At 44.7% G+C, this 15,389-nt stretch overlaps 1 protein-coding gene across 1 annotated transcript in view; it reads right to left on the bottom strand.

The window, feature by feature from the left end:
• Positions 1–1,879: 1,879 nt before the first annotated feature.
• frem2a (FRAS1 related extracellular matrix 2a) overlaps positions 1,880–15,389 on the bottom strand; it is a 50,034-nt gene continuing 36,524 nt past the window's right edge. Inside the window, 18 exon segments of the mRNA XM_084029056.1 lie at positions 1,880–2,870; positions 3,228–3,374; positions 3,465–3,652; positions 3,995–4,121; positions 4,229–4,363; positions 4,460–4,587; positions 4,702–4,827; positions 4,943–5,135; positions 7,404–7,735; positions 8,127–8,258; positions 8,963–9,266; positions 9,998–10,156; positions 10,544–10,674; positions 11,574–11,756; positions 11,870–12,034; positions 12,327–12,524; positions 12,976–13,185; positions 13,267–13,416. Coding sequence (XP_083885182.1) covers positions 2,322–2,870; positions 3,228–3,374; positions 3,465–3,652; positions 3,995–4,121; positions 4,229–4,363; positions 4,460–4,587; positions 4,702–4,827; positions 4,943–5,135; positions 7,404–7,735; positions 8,127–8,258; positions 8,963–9,266; positions 9,998–10,156; positions 10,544–10,674; positions 11,574–11,756; positions 11,870–12,034; positions 12,327–12,524; positions 12,976–13,185; positions 13,267–13,416 — 3,557 coding nt within the window. The 3' untranslated portion in view covers positions 1,880–2,321.

Below are 15,389 nucleotides of genomic sequence, written 5' to 3'. Positions count from 1 at the left end.
AGTTTTCCACATAGCCGAGACCCAATTATTTTATATATATAAAAAAACAAAAACAAAAAATATGCAACGTGTTTGCAATGCTCTGCAACGCTTGGCTATTGCCTGTTTGTGCCTTATATATTTTCCATTGGTCTGAGGCCACAACATTGGATTTGTATGATTTTTGCTTCTTTAGGTCTAAGTATGCAGTCTCAAAAATCAATCAACTCTTAGTCTCAAGTCTACAGTTCTGCATCAATACTGAATAAATCAACAGCAAATAAGCAACAATATTTATTCTTAAATACATATACATAAAAACCCATTCATAGAAACACACAAACTGAATGTCAAGTTTGTGCTGAAATTGTCATATGCATGGGGATAACTGACCGTGGAATATACATTGCATTGCATAGCTTGGATTGGCATGTGAGGGATGTGACTCAAAAAGTGCATTTGATGTCAGATATGGTGTTATTTCCGAATTCATCAGGGCCAAAAAATAAAAAATAAAAAAATTAAAATAAGATAAAACTAACGACTATTACTTTTCTAAACCATCACATCCCTCACTGATTCACACCTCAGCTGATTTCACATCCTCCTCACATTGGCTAGCCCTGATAAATACTGGAAATAATTATACAATGAAGACAGTATCATAATAAGACAAATATTCAGGAACACTGTTGTATATCCATAGCAGAGTAAGACAACACAATGTAAACAAGAATCTTCACCAGTGATATCAACAAAACAATGAGACAGCAGATTATATCAAATGCCTCAAACGTAACCGTTTCAAATGTGTAACACCAACTTGTAAGCAGCTATTTTGTTTGCATCCTTGGTTCAAAAACATGACTCAGAACACTGAAATCCCACACAGCACTAGTGACAAATAAAGCCTGCATACAGGAACATAATATGAGAAGAGTAGTGTTCAAGTCATTGGATGTGGATAACAAACTTGCATGTTCACAGCACCAAATGTATTAGCAGTGTAACACAGATGTAGAAAGTGGCTCTGAGGAGATATTCTTCAGTCAACTGTAGAAAATTGTGTTACAACACACGGCTCATTGTCTGTAACAGAAATAACTCCTGAGATGAGTGTTTTTACACACACATACCTTAACCAGTGTAAAAACAATCATGAAACATTATGCCCAAAACATTCTTGAATAAATATGACAATGTCACAGAAACACAAAGTGGATCAATAGGATGAATAGCAGTAAACACCGTGGTACCAGCAGTAAGGAACTGTAAACACATTACAAAGTAAAAAAAAAAAAACTGAGTTTACAAGAAGAACAATCCAACTCAGCAGCATCAGAAATGCTCAATACAGCTAACATTCCTCATCATATGGTAAACAAAATACAAAAAACAGTGAATAAACATAACATATGACTGCAGTGGATTTAATCTGCTGTAGTGTGATAAGAGATTTCTGCAGATTTAGTTCACAGATAATAAAAAAGGTGGTGGCATCTTGTGTTTATGTGTTTTAATGTTTGATTTATAAATTGTGTAGTCCATAATGACAAAACTAAAGGCCTTAAACTATGGGCTCTACAGCTAACTTTTAATCCCCAACTTGTTTCACAAAATATATCTATCCTCTGGCAATTGATGGACTTTAACTTCGAGGACAGGAAATGAGATTACAGTGTCAACATTGAACTTTTGCATCATAACACAATAGTCAAAATACTAAACAAGTGGAATGTGCTTGTGCAGAAATCTGTTATATAGAAAAGATGTAACCGTTCATATTTTGGTGGACACGGAGAACTACTGGAGCACACAAACACGTTGACTATGACACAGGAGCGGGGTCGATAACATCCGAGTGATCTTTGTGAGGTGAGGTGAACCGTTCCTTCCAGTATGAACGTTGACATCGTCTAGTCCCCCTTTACCCGAGGTAAACCTGCAGCACTAAATCTTCGACTTGGCCTGTGTGACTCTAGCTTCATGACTCTCCTGAAGGGATTTAGCTGCTTCAGGCACTCGATCACCATAAAGCCAGTAAGGGAGGAGAGGAAACACCATGCTACTAGCAGAACAAGTCAGAATGTTAAGTGAAGACAGCATAAAGGACTGTCTTCTGTGCTGTTTACCGGTGATTAAGGTGTGTGATGGATCCGATGCTGTAGAAATCCCCCCTACAGACACTCACACACTCACACAAAACACATATGATCAATCGCAGATTTTTGGTGTTGTGAAAGTAATTTAATACCAGTTTTTAAAAAATAAAATAAAATCCAAAATTGTATAAAACCCCTCACATACTCCCCCATCCCTTTGTCCATCTTCCCGTCCGCTCCTCAGACCTCCGAGCTGTTGTGGCAGTCTTGCATCCTCACCACCAACATGGGCTCCGTGCTGACGGACCCTTTCACCACCTCCTGCACCCCCTCCCTCCACCCCTCCTTCCCGTCCTTCCGTCTGGATCTCAGCACCAGCACGATGGTGACGACGATGAGGATGGTCAGCAGCAGCCCCACCAGCGCCCCCACCACCGTCACCAGACCCTCCTCCTCCTCCTCCGCGTTCAGCTCGCTGGGCTCCAGCCCGTTGGGAAACGGCTCGTTCGACCCCCCCGCCTGCCGCTTGGCGCGGTCCAGAGCGATGTGCATGATGTTGGTGCCGCGGTTGTTGTCTGCTCCGATGTCCTCGGTGATCTTTGCGACGTCCTCGCCGGCTGACCTCCTGGAGCGTTGACCCCTGTCGCTCCACGGGGTCAGGGCGACATCATCGCTGGTGGAAACCAAAGAGTGGTATTCCAGGCTGCGCTTTCCGATGCCTCTGTGAGCGTTCGCTTTGGAGCGGACTGTGTAAATGGTGTGAATGTACCACTCGCGGCCTGCAGCGACCTGAGGAAAACACCAACAATATGCACATCTTAGAATTATGTTTTCAAATCAGTCGAATAGAATTGGTGAAGAGTACTCCCAAATGAGCACATTATGCAAAATGATGATCTAAATTCAGTTTTAAAAGTACCAGCAAGGATTAAATCACACAACAAAACCTCACGTCTCATATGCATTTCGGTGGACACAATACAACATAAAACACCAGCCGAGGCAAACCGTAAAACACTGTATCTCACAAAAGCACTTGCACAGTAAAGCTTTCTGAAGTTTTATACATTTAATATCAACATTACTTACTGTGGCTGCTGGTTCACATTATAAATCTATCACTGGGAGCAGTAAGTGGAAGGATACCTGGAACATGGCTGTAGAGTCCACCCTAAAGCCATCGGACCCAGGCTGTCTGACGAGGGACAAGGCTGATGGATCATCGATCGCTAGCAAGGCATTAAAGCTGACGTCACCAAACACGCGTGCCTGAGTCTCCGGCTGAGCCTTGTCCTGGTGACGTGTGGGAAAAAACAAAGTAAGGAAATGATGTTGTCCCTCCGCATACTGAAATTGCAACATAAACAACCTGGGTAAACTCACAAGAATCTTGAATCTGTAGAGCAATGACGGGGAATCAGCCAGGCAGCCAAATTCAAACTTGGTCGGGTTGTACTTTGGTACATAACCGTCAGCACCAGTGCAGAGGAACACCTTCTCTATGCTACAGAAGAACGAGTCTCCCAGGTTCTGCACGGGGTCCACCATCACACGGCCGTAGATCGTATCACCTGAAGTAAAAGAAGAAGCTGTGAAATCCAAAGCCCACACCAAGCTATTATTACATATTAAGGGTCTAAGTGATTTTTTTGATTTTTTACGTGTTGGCCAATGAAGTCCAAATCCATGTACTTTACTGTCAACATGTCATTCAAGCTGATGTTATGTTTACTGTGCTGGTTTAGCCAAGTACATTTTCATATTGTGTTGACATGAACTCAAAGCAATGTGTGCTTGAAAGGTAGAAAACTAAGTCGCACGAGCAGACAATGGGATAAAACCATCTACATCCACAGGTATTTTAAATCTTCATTGCACTGAAAAGTCTTAAGACATCATAAGAGGGCACTTACCCTCGGAAAAGGCTACGTCGGTCTCCTGACCGAAGCCCATGGAGCCATCAGAGAGCCACAAGTTCCTCTTGGACAGCAAGATCATCTGAGTGTTCAGACTGAATTCCACTGCAACCGGGTCACTCACCTAAAGCAGGAAGAAGAAGCAGAAGAAGAAGAAGAAGAAGAGAATATTCCTTGAACAAAGAAACGTGCCACATTTGGAGCTTAAGGGTCAAAGAAAAACTGGCTTACTTGCTGGAATCTGATGTCTAGATCAAAGGTGATTGGTTCTCTCGGACTGCAGACGGGTGGAAGAGTGTATTCCATATTCTGAGCTGTTGTGCAGGGGATCAGCTTCACTGTGTAGGTCCCAGAGTAGTCTCTCACCTGTTCAGATAAAAGAGGAGAGACGCTGAATCCGTCCGTCTATTATTTCAGGTCGTGCTCCAGAGCACAAATCCATTTTCTGGTGGTCATATTTACAGCAAAGTCAGAGGTGAAGGTCCACTGCTGAACCGGCTGGTTGTAGGTGGGCTCACTCCTCACTAAGGTGAGGTTAAAGGTCAGGCCGGGGTGGTCCACACTCATCACCATGGAGGACATGGAGGTCGCTTGGTGGGGAGAAGTTCATAAGTTACACTCAAAATGTGCTGCAGTTATTTGTATTTTCAGTTACACGACTGAGGACTAGAAAATAATGATATGGTTACAATAATCTGTCTCACCAGCTCTTTTTATTCTGCCTCCAGAATGAGACTCCACAAACAGACCCCTGAAACGAGCCTTGGTGCGGAAGTTTACCACCAAACGTCCCTGTTCATTGATGCGCATGCTGGTCGGATACAACGCACCTGGCAAAATGCAGTCAAACACACAGGATTTGACAAACCTGCCTTTTATTTATGTGGATGACATTGAATCCAGACCCCCCCCCCCCCCCCCCCAATCACAGTCTCGGGAGCTCACCTTGTAACTCAGCCTGGGGGGGGCTGCCGATGCCGTCCTTCCAGAGAATGGCCGTGTCGTACACGAAAGTGAGCCGCAGCTCCGACTGCAGGTCAAAGTGCTGCCAGCCGCCGCTTCCCACAGGGGAGTGGAACACGTAGGACACGTAAAGAGGCACGCGGAGGGTCACGTAGGACTGGACCAGATTCAGCACCTGTAACCGCAAACAGTTACAATTTAAGGGCCACGATATAAAATGTGTTCAGAATGTACTACTGCTCTGTTTATTGATATTATGGTTGAAGTTATGAGCATGAAATCCTCTGTAGTATCCTTTTGGATTAAGGGGTGACGGCATGTCGAAAGGCTATATTAAGTGCGGAGCAGATTCAAAGATGAACACATTGTTCTCCTCCATGAGGTGTGTGAACCCTTTCACTCCTACTCACTCTTCCTTTGTTGTAGGCCTACACAAGAAACCACAGTGGGCAGCCATGTGGGCTTGCATTTTCTTTTTCTATCTTGGTTTCCATTTTTCATGTTTTGCAAGTATTTAAAAACCTGATTACATTTAATTTGATTTTTTAAATGAAAGAAAACCTCTTCTTTTTGTTCTGGATAATATTTGAACTTGAAACGTTAACATGCATTCTTAGATGTAATGACACAAAGGCGACCACTAGGTGTCTCTGCTCTCCAACATTATATCAACTATGTTGTGTTCTGTGCCCACACAAGTCTTAGAAACAGATCCAAAAATCTTTGTTTAACTTTGAGTGAAAATGTGCCAGTTTGCATCAATTACCGAATGCCGAGGCAGGACAGGAGAAACTAAGAAAATAATTTAAGAAGATATGTTTGGTACATATCTGATCAACCATCCTTCATAACTTGAGCACATACATGCGTATTGTAACATCTCATCTCATTTCTAAAGTAACATTCGGTCACAAAACACCACATTAAGCTTTGCAAACAGAGAGAATCTCCACCAGCGAGCTGAAATTCAGTGCACACACAGCCGAAACCTACATAATCCACCTCAGTGTCTCTGAGCAGAGATGTGCAACGGCTGAATCCAAGTGAGAAATTAAATAACTGCGAGCTGAGAGACAAACTACTTCAGTGGTATGGTTCTACAGAGAAAAATATGTTATCGCCACACAAGCTCCTAAAATAAATGTATACTGCATTGAACACAATAAAGTTTGCATATGCTCACAGCGAGTTGTCTCGATTTATCACGAACTTTGCTTTTCTTATAAGTTCAACCTTTCAATTAGTGCCTGTTCTCCCCAGACAAAAGAAGAAAAAAAAAATCACTCAGCAGTTATGGAGATCAAAATACAAAGCTGTCACGAAAAACCAAGAATAAAAGCATTGATCAAGATTATTAGAGTCAAAATGTAATGTTTTTTTAACATTAATTTGGTCTTTTGAGAGGAAGCTGAATTATTTAATTCTTTCCGCGTGCTTTGATTCATGCACCCTGGCAGAGGCGGCAAGGTTCTGACTGCTTCTTTTTTGTCTTTTGGCTGGAAAAACACAACCCCAGTGACAGTGTGACAGTGAGCTCTCTTAACGAAGTGGACTTGAGGTCTTGGAGGATGACGGGCGTCATCTGTAACTATGTGTGCAAGCGCTTCTTGCTGTGACTGGGGACGACAAAAAAAAAAAAATGTAATTTCTTCTCCATCTCCTCCATCTCACACGAAAAGAGAAAAAAACACACACACACACACTCAGCAGTCTGATCAGCAACAAGAAGCTCACAGATCAAAGGTTGGAGGAGCACAAAAGAGCAGCAGGACATGAGCGAGGGAGCAAGGGTCTGTCTCCTAATCCACAACAACAACAAGAACCCATGACAACGCCGCAGATCAACACAAACAACAATTGCAACATCTGCTGCGATGATGCAACGGCAGCAAACAGCTACTGGACTTTTGTTAGCGTCCAATCGACAGTCTGCAACGGACGACTTCTCTGGCGAGTTCAGCCGTCGGGCCACCGAGACACTAAAAGGGAAAAAACTGGGCTAAAGCTGACTCCTAAATGTGAGTTCCCTTTCACGACTTCACAGATTCCCTGCGAGAAGAAGCTCTAAACATCCGTGTAGATACGACTAGCGGCGGGGTGAGCGTCAGGGGAATGACTGATGACAAGCTGGAAACTCTTTGTTTGGGGTGCGTATGTTTTCAGTGTGCACATGTTTGCACGCTGGCAAACACACACACACACACACACACACACACACACACACACACACACAAACATGCAGAGAATGAGATGTAAAATGTGGGCAAACAGAGACGGTGCCGTTCTGTCTGCGCGGCCCTCTTTTTCAGGAGGCTGTAAATAGACTGAACATACAGACAGAAACACACACACACACAGAGGGCTAACAGTCAAACAGATGTACATACAAACCCGAGATTGGAATGTATAGGTTGTAGACAAATGTACATAGAAACGCACACACCTGTCCATCAGTCCCGATGGTGCCTCCGCAGTCCGTGAGCAGCTCAGACATGTGGTAGTAGCTGGTGAACTCCCAGAGGCAGGCCTCCAGGTTGAGGTTCCGGTAGAAGCGCAACGTGCTGTTCCCCCGCAGGGAGCCGCTGAACTGATAGGGCGCCGCGTCCCCCGTGCTCTCGGGGCTCCGCGTCGAGGCGGTGATGAAGCTGTGACCCGTGGTGACCTCGTCGTAGTCCAGCAGGTTGGAGCAGCGGTGGTTGCCGACGCGGGTCCCGTCCGGACTGAGAGTCAGCTCGAAGTTCATGAGGGGGCGGGTGGAGATCACCGGAAGCATGCCTGCGAACGCGAAGGGGAGACGGCGTGATTCTGGACGATCTTTGAGGCCGGTGCTGAGAGAGGAATTACTATTTTTTTTAAAACTTAGTGGGAAGAAATAGTTTAACGGGAAAAAGTGATGAAAAGAAATGCAGGGGAGCAACAGGGGGAAAAAAAGGAAGAAGGAAACCTGGAGGAGACGAGGCAGAAGGAAACTGATTAAAAATCAAGGAGGGAATGTTAAGTAGCGGGTGTGCTGGAGGGTTTCTGCAGCGGGCTTCGATACAAACCCCGGCAAAGATCTACATTCTGGCTGTCACGCTCCCGAGGATCCTCGGACGTGAACATTACACACACTACATTAGACCGCCCTTCATCTGCGGCGCAAGACCTGCCTCCAGCTCCGACCTACCATCTATGTGAGGCATGGTGACAGTCACTTTGATGAGGTTAGGGTGTTTGGGGTCGTCCGCTCCGGTGTAGCGTAGCTTGGCAGAGAAAGGCTCGGCGCCGACGGTCCCCATCTTACGTGGTTGACACATACCTTGACATGACAGAGGAGAGATTGTGAACACAGGGGAAGACAAACTGAATGGCTGCGACTGTGTCCCGTATAGGAAGAATCAGCTGTATGTTTACAATGTTATACTGTGTATATTGTATTATACATTAAACAGATAAATACATTTTCTTTCATAAGCTGCCTGAAGTATTTCCACATGTCTAAGAATACCTTGCGACCACCCCGACAGTATGCCTGAACTGGTTGCATTCAGGATGTGTAGGAGGAGTGAGGGCTCGGATCCTTGAGGATTTCCTTTGCACTTCATGTGTTTTTTACTCCACTAAATATATCTGACATTTATAGATTTAAGATTGTTACAACTATAACAAGGAACACTCTACGTACACATTAATGCAACAGTTATAATACTACAATACAATAATACTTTGACATTCAAAGGGGTGAGTCATTTCACTTTTTTGGCATTAAGTACTTTTTGCTTATGATACATACGTATTTTAATCGTTAACATTTTGAATTATGCAGTCGTACTGCACACTACAGTGCTGTACCTTGAAAAGCACTATTCCTGAGTATTCGTGATTCGTGGAGAACAAAGCCCTTTTGGGTTCTCATTGCAACATTGGGCCAAATCCCTGTTCAGTTCCTTCTCCGGGAAAAAAAAAAAAAAAAACTGGCAACATAAGAGACATAGAGGCGGCTGTTCATTGTTCTGTCCTCACCTTCCCCCTGGCTGATAGTGATGATGGGGCTGCTGAGCTCTAAACCCTCATCCCCGTTAGAATTAACGGCTCTGGCAGCACACTGGACCCTGGAGCCTGCCTGGAAGTAGACTGAGTCCAGTGTGATCATCTTGGAGGACGTAAAGAAGGTGTCAAAGTCCACCTCCCTCATGGGACTGGTGACGCCATCGGGGCCAGCTGGGGCGCTGATGAGCCAGCGGTAGCGGGTCAGGGTGTTGTTGATGTGCTCGCTGACACAGATAGAGCCCGTCTTGTCATAGTCTGGGTATTTTGTGTTGCAGGCCTGGAGGACGGATGGGGAATAAAAGCAGGAGTGGGCGGGCGGGCGGGCAGGGACAGCAGAGAGATGGGAAAGATACGTCAGATGCCAGAGGACAAAAAGGGAAAAAAAGAGGTGTGGAATACAAATGAGTAAACAACTGTTGCCGCCGAAATCCAGATGTTTCAGTGTGTTCTTGAAGCTTTTGATTTTTTTTTCATTTACAATAATTGAGACAGCAGTTTGTAGCAGCTTTGAAGTGTTTCTGTGAACCTGTTGGCACCGTGCCTCCTGGTGCAGGACTCAACATTTCAGTTTGGGCAAGATTATTTCATTTAATCTCACACACACACACACACACAGACAAACTGACTTAACACATCACAAAAATCAATGCATGTGTCTCACTGGAGCCTATATTCAAGAAGTGGAAGTGATCCTCCTGTGTCTGAAGGTACAAAGTCAGAATGTGTCTTTTAAGGATGGCCGACTCCAGAACAGCATGACTCCTGCTGAAGGAAAGCACACGCCCTGAGGAACACCATTTTTACCTTCTGCTCCCAGATGTTGTGGGTTCTGTTTAGGTCCTGCTACCTCGCTACGGAAACAAGCCTACAAAATGAACGGCGGTGTGTCAAGTAACCGTTTCCCAGGAGTTGCTCGGGTGAACGTGTTTTTGAGAGTGAGCAATAAAATTTGAGTTATTTTTTCAAAGCCACTTGCGTCCCTGAACGTGGATTTATTTTTTGCCTCACCGTGACACAGATGACGGCGTAGCCGGCCGGCGGATGGAGGTTATCCGGCGTCCTTGCGACGTCGTCGTAATGGAGCAGCGACACCACGTGAGGCAGAGAGGGGAAGGTGACATCAGCCATGCTGTTGGTCTCTTCGATGTAAACTATCACCTTAGTCACCTGTTACAGAAAGACGAATGAGAACTGCTGATATGATGCTGTTTGTGAATCAAGTCATCACTTTCAATGAAATGATTAGCGTCATCACAGAGCTGGATGCGTTCACAATCTCACAATCACGACGGATTCTTGGCCTCGCTTTCTATTTTTCTCTCTCATTTCTCTCCCTCCGCCTCATTTTCTTCTGCGGATAATCTATTATTTATTGGGAAATGTTTTCATCCCCCTTTTGGCTGCGACTAAAGTTGTCTGGGCCAGGACACCCTTGTAAAAGGGATCCCTAGTCTTACTGGGTCCGACCTGCATAAATATGGGTCAAATCAGAAAAAAAATGAAGAGTTTGAAAAGATTTTTGTGTTATCTGGCTGGCAGGAATGCATTACCAACCTGAGTCTCAGCCACCATGTTTTCATCAGGCTTCAGGTGGAGGGTGAAGGCTTCCCTCATCTCTCGGATGCCATCAAATAGCACCTCCACCTCCACCACATGTTCCTTATCCCCTTGTTTGAATTCAATGTCTGGGCACAAACAAAAACACACACAGGAAAAGAAGAAAATCATCATTAGAACAACAATAACGCTTCCATGGTTCTGGCAATTTGAGTTTTTGTTGTTGGTGATTTTTTTTTGTGGCGATAAAAAGTTTTCCTCTTTTTAAAAAAAAAAGAAAAACTAAATGTTTTACTTCAGTGGACTATATCACTTAACTAAAAAGCATTGCAGGGTTTGTTATTTGCATAGGGCTGAAAGTGGTCCATTTCTACGGCGGTAAGTAAAAAGGGCTTTGCATTAGAAATGTGCTGCACTGAGAAAATATTGTGTAAAATGAGAAATCCAACTCTGCCTGATTCAAAACTGCTGGGAAATGTGAACGGTGGTGGGCAGGTATGATTTGAATAGATTGAATGTATTCATATAAATATTTGAAGCCTTTATTAAGCTGTAAAAGGTTGACTGCACTTAAAGCTGAGTGGATAGAAAGGAAGAAGATTTTACCCCGCTGACAAAGCATGACGCATAGTGAAATTCAATTTAAAAAAAAGAAAAAAAGACATGACCCTCCACTGCAGAAATTACCTTTCCCCACCAGGGATGAAAACAGAAATCATGACCCCTCGCTCAAATAAATCCTTATGTCCACTTTCCATTCATTTAACTGCCACAGGGAACTTCTCTAACCACTGCAGCTGCTGCTAATGCAGACATATATCAGAGCATCTCTGCTCGACCATAAGAACAAAGGTAATGTATCATGTGAGGTGTTTGATCACTGGTGGTGCTCTGAAGGTGGTGGTTTTACCATATTTTGTGCAGTGGTGTTTTAGACTTTTGGATGCATCCACTGGTTTCTACTCTTGCAATGCTGTTTATTTGCAATATAGCTATAGGGACATAAGAAGATGTGTGCCAGGCTGACCTTGAGACACCGGGTAGTAGTCCTCTCCTGAGACGGCCGACCCATCTTTGGTGTGAACGCGGACCACGGACATTTTCGACGTGTCACCCACTCGTACCACGGGGATCCTCACGGTCGCCACAGTCCCGGCTTCCTTCGGTTCACTCACGCTGAACTTGGTTTCCAGAAAACGAATGATGGGTTCTGAGGTGCACAGAGAAGGCATGTTACACAACTATTCAGATAGAAAATAACAAGATTTACTGGCTTTTATTTCACCGCGTATTTAATTCCCCTCCCCTCTTCATCTCACTTACTGTCAGCCGTGTCCTTTATTTTCACCAGGCTCTCGTTCAGAGCTCCCACTGACGCACCGAACTGTGAGTCGCTCTTCGGGTTCCCTAAGACCAACCGCAGCTCTTCTCCTTCCTCGTACAGCGTGTCATCCACGAGTGACAGAATACACGGCTTTTCCGCCTCGCCTAGAGTGCACAGCGAGGAGGTGACGATGCGACGTGTCAAAGAATTTGAGGTGGAAGAAACGATGGAATAAATTTTGCAATACACTATTTTTTTTTCTTTTTTTACACCATATGGCATCTTACAGCTCCTCTAGTGTTTTTGGAAGAAAGACTGAGAATGACTGCACAGTATGTAACATGTTGATTGTTGTCACTGTTTCTTATTTCATCGTAAAGGGTGCGATCTCTCGAGACACGCGACAAATTAAAACAAGCGAGAGAAAACACGTGTGATGTGTGATTAGTGAAATACCTGGTGAGAAAGTGACGACGGATGTTTCTGTGTTGGGTCGCTCGTCGAAGTCGGACGCCACCTGCGCAGAGCCCTGACGGGTGTAGCAGCGGACGGTGGACGCGTGTCTGATGTCGCCGCTGCGGTACACTGTTGCCGTGATGTGACCGTCACTCTCCTCTCCGGTGTACACGGGCTCGCGGAACTGGACCTTTGGCACTGTCGGATCAAAAAAAACAGACAAGTTCAATCTTCATATATGAAAGAGCAAGTCTCAATTGAACTGCCTGGACTGACACAGCCGCCACAACAAGCTTTCTTGGACAAAAATTGTCTAAACTAAGCAGCTAAACTGAGGTGTAAAGAAGTTTTCCTGACAAGCTTGGGAAAAACACGTTCCTAAGACATTAGAAGGCCACTTTTAAAAGCTTTCATGTCTGGGTTCTTTTTGTACTTTGGCACCGCGGCGCTGTGCGCCAAATGCATTTAGTAGGATTCATCCTTTGGGGCCCGTAAAAGTCTGTACAAGCCTTCAGAATCCAGCGTCAGACAGACTGACGGGCCAGCACCGCCGTCCCCAGACTCACACTGCCTGCATGGCTAAAAATAAATAAATACTGAAGGAGGGAGAAGATACAGTAAAATATTTGAGGTAAATCAAGTCACTCACAGTCAGACACCGAATCATTAATAAAGACTGTAGCCTTCCCGGGTTCTCCCAGGATGCCGTTCACCGGCATACGCAGGACGAGCTCAAAGCTCTCGGCCCCCTCCAGCTCTGGCTGTCCGAGGTCATCCAGAATGGTGACCCTGAACGTCTGCATGCTGACGCCCGGGGCAAAGTCCAGGTTACGACTGATGCCCACGTAGTCAATGCCAGCTAGAGGAAGGATAGAGAGCGGGATGGAAGGTCAGAAACAAATAATGATACGTTGTTCAGAATAATCTTGTTGGTAAATACCTTCTGCAGAGACGGGCTCGGACTTGCGAGAGCGGATGGTGACGGTGCCGGTGTTGGACAGATCGGTCCCGGTCCTCCACACCTTGACCTCTACGTGTCCAGCGCTCTCATCCACGTGATACTCCACCTCTCCAAAGTAGAACACTGGAGCTGGAGAACACAGAAAGCAAAAGAGGCATCATAATATCAGCAGTATTCATGTATTCTTTTAGAATATTGTTAACAGTGTTCTGCTAGTTGTCTCATGTTGTTTAAAACCTTTATTCAAACCAAACATCAGACTGTGGATGGACGTTTAAATGGCCTTCAACCTCACCTGACCTCCTTTTGCAGCAGGGTGCATTATTTGCATTTTTTTTTCTTTTTTTTAGTGTTAGTGTTCCTCTCCCTGCGCATACACCTGTGGTGACATTAGACCTTTCAGCAGCCACCCGCAGTCTGACATGATTCATTTGTGAAGCCAGACATCGGACACGGAGGTCAAACAGGGACAGCCCATTAGTCTGAAGTAAAACTGCAGGGAGGCTGACCTTTCGACCTTTCCTGGCCTCTCATCCCACCTCATTGTATACCATTCTTCTGACGTGAAACCGTTGAGTACATTCAACAACAACAAAAAAGATGCAGTTAGCACTGAAAGGCGAGGCCTCTCTATGTTTGTTTGTGTGTGTGTGTGTGTGGTGTGTCTACTTTCTCTGAATGTGGTATTGTGAGATGGTGAGACAGAGAGAAAGCGGCCCCCTAGACTGCTCAAAGGCTTGTTTGAACTGGCATTGTTTCCTGAGGCAGCAAAGTGGAAGCAGTCCAATGTGTATTTGACAGCTTCATCTCTCACAACCACCCCCCCCCCCCCCCCCCCCCTTTCTGTCAAGTCCAAAAAAAAAATAACGTACAGAAGGAAAGTTCCTTCTCTGTTTCAAGCTGCCACTCGCGCTCACTTGGCTCCTTTCTTATATTCTGGCATATAATCCAAAAATAGTTCCTGAGTTATCATTGTGTTGTGGGTGTCATGATCAAAAAACACTTCAGTAGTCCAGAGAGATGTTTTTACCCCCTGAACATTACTTTAGTGATATATGAATGTTCATATTTTATTTATATACTCTTAACTGGGCCAGATAACAATCGCTAAGCATAGTGTACATACAGTAACTAAGGGAATGGGAAAACGCTATTAGGAGTCCTCTCTCACCATCCAGACATTTGGTGCATCTGTAATTCTCTCACACCTTTTCCTCCTACACACCTGGTTTCACCTAAAAGCTGTGGCGCTTTTTTTCGTAACGCAAATTTAATTTGTTTATTTGCACAATGGATGACTAAAAAGAACATTACAAATGGTGTAGGTGGGGAGGACACATGGATGAAAAAACGAACTAACTAAACACCGGTAAGTGGTGCAGGTGCAGGGGGTGGTAAGTGTTAATTTTCTCCCCATGATTATTATTGTTAACGCACGTCTCAATCTTAGCAGCGGAAGCATGTAGCATGTCTGTAAACACCGTGTTCGAAAATCTGTCACACATTCCTTTTATGCCCAGAGAGGAAACTTCTGCTGGAGCGCTAATATACATGTCTGCGTTGGTACATGTCTCGACTGCTCCCGGAGACGACAGATTCTTGACATCACAAGAGGGAGTCGAGCGACGACTGATGAGTGAGAGCTGCATCCCCCCCCCCCCGTCCTCTGGGGCCACGCCTGCGGTTTAGCACTCTGAAGTGTGTGTGAGGGCTGGGGAAGGTGTAAAGGCAAATTGCGATAATTATTACGTGTGGGAGTCCGCTTCCATTTGTGTGTCACTGCGCCTTTAAATACAGTTTACAGAGCATTCTCAGCTGTCCTCTTAAAAAAAAAAAGGGCCCCTGCTATTAGAAGGAGGTGACAAATAAGCTCTTACGCCATTATATTTCCCTGGAGCAATTAGGTGCTCTTCTTTATGTTATAACCATCAAATGCATAAATATCATAATTAATGTTCTGCTACAGACATTAGGTTTACTTTCTATCTAACTTTTCTCAAATTTGTGGTTTTTATTGTGAAATATTGGACAGTTTTACTGCTTCAGGCCTTTAAAAACATTCAACATCACTCATATGCTTGACTGATTTCTGCATGCAACCT

Source organism: Eutrigla gurnardus, assembly GCF_963514095.1.
Source record: "Eutrigla gurnardus genome assembly, chromosome: 15".
Taxonomy (NCBI): Eukaryota; Metazoa; Chordata; class Actinopteri; order Perciformes; family Triglidae; genus Eutrigla; species Eutrigla gurnardus.
This window is presented reverse-complemented; position numbering and strand designations above follow the sequence as displayed.